The sequence below is a fragment of the Arvicanthis niloticus genome, chromosome 4, assembly GCF_011762505.2.
Source record: "Arvicanthis niloticus isolate mArvNil1 chromosome 4, mArvNil1.pat.X, whole genome shotgun sequence".
NCBI classification, from domain to species: Eukaryota; Metazoa; Chordata; class Mammalia; order Rodentia; family Muridae; genus Arvicanthis; species Arvicanthis niloticus.
In genome coordinates this window covers 75,457,419-75,467,253 of record NC_047661.1, presented here as the reverse complement: position 1 = coordinate 75,467,253, position 9,835 = coordinate 75,457,419, and the positions used below count along the sequence as shown (strand labels likewise).

Sequence of the window (9,835 nt, the reverse complement as noted above, 5' to 3'; positions counted from 1 at the left end):
GGCTTATAGGAACATGCAGTGTCAAGGCAAAAAGGAGATAGGTGAGGGAGAAGGCCAGGACAATCATATTAATATTTCAGGTTACTGGGAAGGAGGGAGCCAGGAGGGATGGGGACCAGCCAGAGATTTATGTAACATCTCAAGACACAGACAGGCAGAGAAGGTTCTGCAGCCCACATGCATCTGCTCCAGAATCTGAAAATTACTTTAGTTATTTTTTTATGAGTCCCTCTGCCTGATGTTTCACAAAGCACTAGCTCCTGTCTTGCACACTGGAGAGACTCTAGTATCTGTTGACTAAATGAAAGCTCCAGAGAAGAGAGAGAGAGATGAGGCAAAGTCCTGAATTCCTTCTGTCTTGAGAATCTATCTTTCTACTTCCTCCTTGGAGGGCTGGGGATTAAGCCAGAGCCCCTGCTGAATGCTAGGCAAAGAGCTCTATGGGGAGCCACGCCCTCAGCCCCCTGTTTAAACTTGGTAAATCAGGTGGAGACAGGAGGATTAGCAGATCAAGACCAGCCTTGGCTATGCAGCAAGTCTGAAAGTAGTGTAGGCTGTGTCTTAAAAAAAAATGAAGACAAGGGGACTGGAGAGATGGCTCAGGCACTAAGAGCACTGGCTGCTCTTCCAGGGGTCCTGAGTTCAATCCTCAGTAACCACATGGTGGCTCACAACCGTCTGTAACGGGATCCAATGGGATCTCCTGATGTCTGAAGACAGCTACAGTATACTGAAATAAATAAAATAAATAAAGAATTCAAAAAAAAAAAAAAAAAAAAAAAGGCAAAATAATCCAAAGCATTCGGCATTCTTACCTGCCCAGCCAACAAGTTCCCAAAAGCTCAGGCAGGCTGATTCCCTCAGCTGTGTCTTCATGCTGGTACATATGTGCCCTCCTAAAGCCTTCTAAACAGGGCAGTACCAAACTGCAATTGGGATGGGACAGTCTGGAAAGTGTGCTGTGTGTACAAAGTCTAAAAGGTAGCCTGGGGTTAGAAAACCTACATTCTAATTTCGTGTAACAGCAGTGTGTCAATTTGAACATGTCGAGTGGTTCACTGTGATGGACTGATCTCTTCCCAAAGGATAATCCTCGTTCTTCTATGCCTTACAAAATGGTACTCAACATTTTTAAGTGCCAAACTAAGAGCATTTTGAAAGCATAAAGTTCTGTACCTACCTGAAATAGAAATCAATTAATATGGCTAGTGAGATTACAGGATTGGGAAGCAAGGTGGGTCTGAGAAGGGGTGTCTTTCTTGATACCCCCCCCCCAAAAGCCCAAACATCCTCCACGCCTCAAACCACAAACTTACCAACACTTCATCTTGAACGTCTCTGGAAAAAGATATTTCTTCCCTGCTCTGTGCCAGGGAGCTTTACTCATGTCGTGGTGGTTGTGTTTACCATACACCAGGTAATAGGTTTATTAGTTTACTGTCTGGTAGTAATTGAACCTAAAAGACAACGCTTGGGACCTCACGAGGCTTTCATGGGCCAGCTGATCCTCTTTTTACCAGGTAGGGAAACGGAGGAAAGCCGGGCTCAAAGTTGAGCTCCTTCCAAGCTTCATCAGAAACACGGGGCTCAGAAGGGCTCGCGGTCCGGGCGTCCTCCGGGCCTCCCCGCCGCTGCACGCGTGTTTACCGCAGGCCTCGCGGGGCGCTCACGCCCGCCCGGGAGTAGGTCGAGAGTGGAGACTCCCGGGGCTCCGCCAGCCGGAGTCTGCGGATCCCAGGCGGCCGCTCTCCCACCGCGCCTCCGCTCCATCCCGCTCGCCACGCCTCGGGCCCGCCCCCATCGCCGCGCCTCCCGGTTATCCGCTCGCGCCTCCCCCGGGTGCCGGGTCGGAAACAAAGGCGTGGGGCGGGGAGCGCACGGCGGCGGCGGCGCCGCGGTCCGCCCTTCATTCGGAGCCCGCGACGTCAGCGGCGGGGGCCGGGGCCCGTGCGGCGGGGGCGGGCATGGGCGGCGGGGGCGGCGGGGGCAGCGGGGGCCCGGCCTGCGGCTAGCGCGAGCCGCCGAGCGAGCAGCGGGCGCGGCCGCCCGATCCCGCCATGAAGAAGAGCGGCTCGGGCAAGCGGGTGAGTGCACGGCGCGCGGACAATGGGGCCGGGGCCGGCGGGGGGGCGGGGAGGGCGCGGAGACCCGTCTGAGCCGCCGCTCCTCGTCTCGCCCCGGGCAGGGGCCTCCGGATGGAAACCATCAGTCTGCGGCGCCCGAGAAGGTCGGCTGGGTCCGGAAATTCTGCGGGAAAGGGATTTTCAGGGAGATTTGGAAAAACCGCTATGTGGTGCTGAAAGGCGACCAGCTCTACGTCTCCGAGAAGGAGGTAGGCGCCCTTGCCCGAGCCGTCGGGACCCCCGTCCCCACGGCGGCTAGTTCTCCGGCTTGCCCCGCCTCCATCTCTGCAAGTTCAGGGGTCGCAAAAGTCCTGTGTCTGCAGAGAAAAGTCACCCCCGAGTGAGAGAACCTCAGTAGGATTTAGGAGTTTACTTATTTGATGTGCCTTTGCGGACACCTTTCTCAGAAGTTCTAACGCCGTCTCCTCTCGCTCTATTCTGACCCTCTAAAATACGGTTGGGGGTTTTTGTGGGTTTTGTCTTTGTTTTTTCTTTGATTTGCTGTTGAAACACGCTGATATTCTTAGCCCTCGACCCTTCTTGCCTTCCCTACCCCAACCCATCACCCTTTACGTTCCTGCCTGGCAGGGAGTCGTGGTGCGTATGGAGATCCCCTGAGTAGCACAGTAACCCTAAGTCATAAAAAACACAACTCGGAGTCAGTCTCTGGGACCAGGGGTAGAGTAGCCGTGACTGCTGGATTTTTGTAGGAGCCAGCATCCTGAACCAGGCTTGTTCCTCACCTTCCACTCCACTTAAAGGATAAAAAGGAAAAAAAAAAAAATCAAGGAACTCATATCTGCCCATCTTTATTTGTAGACAGGGGGAATGGAGTTTGCACTGTGAACGCCTGCCTGTGTCTCCATGGCAGGAAACCGCAGCCCACACGGGGTTAGAATGTAAAGCCAGGAAATGGAATCCAGACCCCTTTCCCCCTTTGTGAAGCCCTAACTCTTGACTCAATAACGAGAATGCTGAGAAACTGAACTTGCTTCTCTGTGACTGTCTACAGATCATGGTGGACTGTTGGTGACCCTTTCAGACTGGCCCTTCCTCCCTTGCCTGCGTGCCCTCACCCAAAACCCACCAAGTGGGAAGTTCTCCCTTAGCTCTAACCTGTTCTGCTTTTGTCACTAGACACTTGCTTTCTGCCCTTGTATTTGGGTAAATAAAGCCTTTTATGGTGTGGAAGCAGATACACTTGCAGCCCGAGAGAGGTACTCATCTGAAAACCGTCTACTGAGACAAGCAGAGCGAACTAAACAGTGTTGAGCCTCCTTGATTCCTTTGGAAGGGGCCTAAACATAGCGGTTGGAGAGGTTTGGGAGCCAGCTCAGGAAGACTTGACAGAGTTTGCTCTTGAGGGTCACTGCTCCCTACTCTCAAATCCTACAGAGAGCTGCCCGAAACGATTTCTTGCTTTCTACTTTTGTTTATTTTAAAAAGCAGCATGAGTAGCACTGTGTATCTCCTGTCTTCCCCGAACTTCATAATGCCAGGAAATGTAGTTAGCAATCAGGAAGGGCTTCCTACGTGTCCGAGGGGAAACCAGAGGACAGTGAAAGGCTACAGAAACGAAACAAGGCCGGTTTTTCCTTTTATATTTGTCCAAAAGGCCAAATCTGGGGACACAGGTACATGGTTACTTTGGTAATAAACCTGTGTATGAAGGGAGGGGTACAGAGAAGAGAGAGGATAAGATGACCTCAGCCTAGAGTGTCCGCTGTCCTCTGACTCAGGAGTCTGACTAGACCTGGGGCCAGATGCCCCTGCTGGGAAGGGCAGTGGAAAAGAGGGAAGTGCACCTTATACTGACCCTTCTTCAGAACCAGTTCCATGGTTGAGTGGGCTTGGGCTAAGGGCAAAGCTGCCAGAAGACACTGTTTACTCAGCCTGTAAACAAAGCAGCAGCAGCAGCAGAGCAACAGACCCGCACAAGCATAGAGTATTGCAATTTACATGCCGACAGGAAAACAAAACAGGAAACAGTGCTGAGCATCCCTCCTTCAGTGGGGAAGCAGGGTCTCCCACAGCTTCTTCCTCTAGAGAAGCCCTTCCATTCCTAACTCGTCAAAGGCGTTGTTTCATAAGAGGGCTGACCAGAGGTAACAGAGACATACGTCAGGTGACTTCACGGTAGAGGAAGTTAGGTTGAGAGCAGTGCTCAGTGTGTCTGTGGCCACAAGAGGGAAGGGTTAACTTGGAAGATGTAGTCATAAATGAGACTTTGGGAATTCAGTGTGAGGAAGAGACAGAATACAATAGAGAGCAAGGTGCCAGGGTAGCTGTCTTTTCTGGGCACTGGCATCTACTTATCCTGCTGCCTGCCTCACCCAGCCTCCCAGCCTTGTCCTTCCTGACCTCTGTCAACGCATTCCACTCCCAGAGCACCTTATCAGCCTTGTCCATGACAGGAGAGCTCCTTTCCCTTCCCTTCCCTTCCCTTCCCTTCCCTTCCCTTCCCTTCCCTTCCCTTCCCTTCCCTTCCCTTCCCTTCCCTTCCCTTCCCTTCCCTTCCCTTCCCCTGGGAAAACAGAACAAGTGAGTCCCTTCCCCTGGTCGCACACACCCAGCTCTTTCCTCTCCAAGCTTTCTGGCCTCTGCTGATAGTCTCTCTGGGGAAGGCACGGGAGAGGAGGTTGCTGCATCATCCCACTTTCCAGCCTGTGTTGCTGTGGCTCGGTCTAGAGTGATTCTTGTCCCAGGTCCACTGTAATATTTAAGGCCATCTTCCTAGCCAAAAATCAGGGAGCCCTAGAAAAGGGAGAGCCCTGGAGAGCCAAACCTTGCCAGGCAAATGGCAGTAGATGAATTTTCCCCGTGCTCCCCCACAGCACATGTGCTCAGCAATTCAAAAGGATGGGCAGGTTGGCTACGGGCTGGTAGGGGCTGGTAGACCTGGTAGACAGCTGCCGGCTGCCGAGGGAGACAGGGCCTCCTTTGCTTGGTTTCAACTTTTTCCCGGGGAAATATGACCAGCTCATTCCTGGCATATTCCCAACCAAGTAGAAGAAGGGGATAGCCTGCTGATCAGGAAGTCTCCTATAACGTCATACGGTAGAAGAGAGAGCAGGTGGAAAGGAACACTCTGTGAACTATAGTATTCCCTGAGGCCAGAGGCAGCCCTTCGTCCCTTCCAGATGTTGGCTGCCTTTTCCCCTGCCCCTGGACTATATTAGTGGTCACTCTTGTCTTCCTTACTTGGAAAGATCAGAGCAGCCCATTCACCACGGCCCTTTAAGGACTTGTGAGCTTCGTCCTTCAGAGACAGTGAGGGTCATGGGTAGAGGGAGGCACTGGGACGGTAGCTTGTGGGGAGTGGGTTAAACAGAATTCCATACAAGGGCTCAGGGCTCAGTCTCATCCCCCAAGCACACACCTTGGGTGGGATGGCTTCCTGCTCTGTCATCCTCCCTCTGGGGGAGAGGCAGAGTAATTTTATCCTTATGACACCCCAACCTCCCGTAGGTAAAAGATGAGAAAAATAGCCAAGAGGTGTTTGACCTGAGTGATTATGAGAAGTGTGAAGAACTCCGGAAATCCAAGAGCAGGAGCAAGAAAAATCACAGCAAGTTCACCCTGGCCCGCTGCCGACAGCCGGGCGCCACGGTAGGCTCGAACCACTGCTGTCCTGGCTGGGCCCAGAGTTATTCTCCCTCTGGCTTTTATTATTTAACTGGAGAATATTGACCATTTCCTTTCCTCCAGGCAGGCCAGCCTATAACCTATTCAGCAATAAAGATCTCTCTCTCTCTCTCTCTCTCTCTCTCTCTCTCTCTCTCTCTCTCTTCCTCCCCCTCCCCTACTTTACACATACACACACACCTACTGTACATATGTACATATTCTCTTGGGAGAAACATTATTGGTGCTTCTTCCATGATGGACGTCTGAAGTTCAAGGGAAGCCATGCTTGTCGCACCCGTGTCCTCAGACATCTAAAGGTTGTTACTACCTAAGTGCAGTCACACATGCCCGAGTTGTCCCCAGTGTCATCTTAGCTCCCCTCCATCTTTTCTAAAACAGCCTGTGCGTTTTGTAGGAACAGACTTAGGGTTCCTTCAGCCATTACTGATCCCAGAAACAGAGTCTCTCCTTCCAGGAGCTGGATGTGAGAGGATGAGAGAATTATTTCTTTGAGGGGAGGGATTATAATGTATTTGTAAAACCCTAGCTAAAGCAAAAAAACATTCCCCTCACAGGCACCCAACCTCATCTTCCTGGCGGTGAGTCCTGAAGAAAAGGAGTCATGGATCAATGCCTTGAGTTCTGCCATTACCAGAGCTAAAAACCGTATCTTGGATGAGGTCAGGAACTTGTGGGAAATGGGGTGGATGCCGGGGGGGAAAGCGAGCTGTGACTCACTAGATGATGTGGGGCCCCTTTAGTTTCCCCCAGCTCTACTTTCTTGGCCTTGTTTGTTTGTTTGTTTGTTTTGAGACAGGGTTTCTCTGTGTAACCCTGGGTATCCTGGAACTCACACTGTAGACCAGACTAGCCTCGAACTCAAGAGATCCACCTGCCTCTGCCTCCCAAGAGTGTGTCACTAAGTCCCGACCTTTTTCAGCTTCTTTAAAGGCCCTGTTGTGTCATCCTCCAACCCCCCACCCAGTTTTCTCTCTTGAGTCTTTTCTCTGCTGATTCGAATCCCACACACACCTCACAGTGCTTAATCTAGTCTTGGGTCAACTGTGTCTGTCAGTCCTTCTACCTATAGCCCTGCTCAAAAGCAGTTGGTGGGATGGGCCTGTTTCCCCAGTCCAGGCATGTTAGGGGTTGCTCAGTTTGGACAGAGTCCTCAGAAACCCTGTGACTCACAGTGCATCTCTTCAGGTCACCGTTGAGGAGGACAGCTATCTTGCCCATCCTACTCGAGACAGAGCAAAAATCCAACACTCCCGCCGTCCTCCAACCCGGGGACACCTCATGGCTGTGGTATGGTATTTTTTGGTTTGTTTTGGTTTTTGGGTTTTTTCGAGACAGAGTTTCTCTGTGTAGTCTTGGTACTCACTCTGTAGACCAGGCTGGCCTCGAACTCAGAAATCCACCTGCCTCTGCCTCCCAAGTGCCGGGATTAAAGGTGTGCGCCACCACTGCCCAGAATGGCTGTGGTATGTAAAACTGCAAGAAAGTAAACACTGCCCAGGGCCAGCTCTGTGCTGGTCCACCTCAGCTGTGCACGAGCAGGAACATTGTGGGGAGTCCTCCTAAAACTAGGATCAAAGGAGATCGCTCCACCCTGCGTCCCTGCCTTTGAATCTATCCCTCTAAATCAAAAATACTTACTCAGCACCTAGCACGAGTCAGACATCTCTGTTCTCAAAAACTTCTGAGGAAATGAGAAATTCGGGGCTGGAGAGACAGCTCAGTGGTTAAGAGCACCGTCTGCTCTTCCAGAGGTTCTGAGTTCAATTCCCAGCAACCACATGGTGGCTCACGACCATCTATAGTGAGATCCAATGTCCTCTTCTGGTGTTTCTGAAGATAGCTACGGTGTACTCACATGCATAAAATAAATAAATCTTTAAAAAAAAAAAAAAAAAAAAAAAAAAGGAAATGAGAAATTCCCCCAGGACAGTGAAAAGCGGAAGTGTTGGGCACAGAATGATGTGCGTTCCTGTGTGGTGGCCGGCCACTCAGAGGGGATAGTAATGGTGGCCGGCCACTCTGAGGGGGGATGGTAAGTGCTACACCCCCCACAGCAAACCCTCTACTAAATGAAGTAGTGGTTTCTCTCATCCAGCCTTGCTCCAAGTCTAGGGAGAGGCTGTCCATGCAGGGGGAAGAACACAGGCCCTGGAGTCAGCAGACCCTGAGGAAGACCCATGGTCTCTGGGCTGCCTGTAAAATGGGCAGTGGCCATTCCTGAGGGAAATGGTCACAACTGCACAGAAAATACTGAATTCCCTTTACCATTTCTGTTTGATTATAATACTTAAGAAATAAGGGAACAACAGGCTGGAGAGATGACTCAGAAGTTGGGAGCAATGGCTGCTCTTCCAAAGGACCTGGGTTCAATTCCCAGCACCACATGGCAGCTCACAACTATTTGTAACTCCAAGATCTGACACCCTTACACAAGCATACATGCAGGCAAAGCACCAATATATATAAAATATAAATAAATAAATAAATAAATAAATAAAAGACAACAAGGGTCATTCCAAGGCAAGGATTCAGAGTTCAGATATTAGAGCAGAGCTAAGGTGTGGCTGGGAGAATGTAGGCAGAGAAGCATCTTCCTCTCTCTGTCTGTATGGATCTTACTGTGACATGTGGGTCATCCCTATGATGCTTAAGAGTCTACAGCACAGAAGCAGACACTCCCTGCGAATCGTGCAGCAGAGCAGAGAACACACAATATGTAGGAAAGGGTAAGTTACAGAAAAGCAAAAGAAAGAGTAAAGCATCCTCAAAGGGATCAAACAGCAGAGGAGACGGTCTCAGTGGACTGGAGGGACTGGAGGGGGTCCCCTTCAGGAAGGGGCCACAGTTTGCTTTATTTATTCACTGCCTTCATTCACATCTCTTTCCCAGGCTTCGACCTCTACCTCAGACGGGATGCTAACATTAGACCTAATCCAAGAGGAAGACCCTTCCCCTGAGGAGCCAGCCTCTTGTGCTGAGAGCTTTCGGGTTGATCTGGACAAGTCTGTGGCTCAGCTGACTGGCAGTCGACGGAGAGCAGACTCAGACAGGATTCATCCCTCTTCACACCGGGCAAGCAGCCTTTCTCGGCCTTGGGAAAAACCAGACAAGGGAGCCCCCTACACCCCGCAAGCACTGAAGAAGTTACCCAGCACAGAGAAGAGCCGATGTGCCTCCCTGGAGGAAATCCTATCCCAGAGGGACACTGCCCCAGCCCGCCCTCTCCACCTTCAAGCTGAGGAATCCCTAGCCCCTGTCCCCTCCCAACCAGGACAGCTGTCCCGGATCCAGGACCTGGTAGCAAGGAAACTGGAGAAGACTCAGGAGCTGCTGGCAGAGGTTCAGGGACTGGGAGACGGCAAGCGGAAGGCCAAGGACCCCCCACAGTCTCCACCCGACTCTGAGTCGGAGCAGCTGCTGCTGGAGACAGAGAGGCTGCTGGGAGAGGCGTCATCCAACTGGAGCCAGGCAAAGCGAGTGCTGCAGGAGGTCAGGGAGCTGAGAGACCTGTACAGGCAGATGGACCTGCAGACCCCGGACCCCCACCTCAGACAGACCTCCCAGCACAGTCAGTACCGGAAGAGCCTGATGTGAAGGAGGAGGGGCAGGTCTGGAATTTTGGGGGGCACAGACTCTTTATCTCCAAATGTTGCAGGATAAAGCTTTTTTATTTACCTCAATCCAAAAAAAAAAAAATCAAATTCATTGCTTTTGCTCATGCCTCGCCCACTGCGGCTTTTTCCTACTGACTTCCCATGTCAACTCCCTAGTCAGATTGAGCCTTGAGGCCCAAGTACAGTGCTCTCACCTGTACAAAGAAGAATATAGGCAGGGCTTTTGCTGTGGGTAGGTCACCTGCCCCCAGGCACAGTAGGGATCGGATCCGGATGTACACTAGCCCGTCTAGGTTAGAACGGGCTGGGGACAAAGTTTCCTCGGATGTCCCAGGTTCTCATTCTGAGGCTGAAATTTCAGCTCTGCAACTTGAGTTCTAGGGACACAAGGGCCAGTGCCACCTGTCTGTGCCATAAGAGAAGTGAAGTTTACCCGAGCCTTGAGAAGGA

The 9,835-nt window shown here is 51.5% G+C and overlaps 1 protein-coding gene across 1 annotated transcript; it reads left to right on the top strand.

Moving 5' to 3' along the window:
- Positions 1-1,959: 1,959 nt before the first annotated feature.
- Plekho1 (pleckstrin homology domain containing O1) lies at positions 1,960-9,489 on the top strand. The gene is made up of 6 exons (XM_034501460.2): positions 1,960-2,084; positions 2,186-2,332; positions 5,592-5,732; positions 6,326-6,430; positions 6,957-7,058; positions 8,661-9,489. Exons 1-6 carry the CDS (start codon positions 2,058-2,060, stop codon positions 9,363-9,365), a joined length of 1,227 nt encoding a protein of 408 aa, XP_034357351.1. The 5' UTR covers positions 1,960-2,057; the 3' UTR covers positions 9,366-9,489.
- The last annotated feature ends 346 nt before the right edge of the window (positions 9,490-9,835 follow it).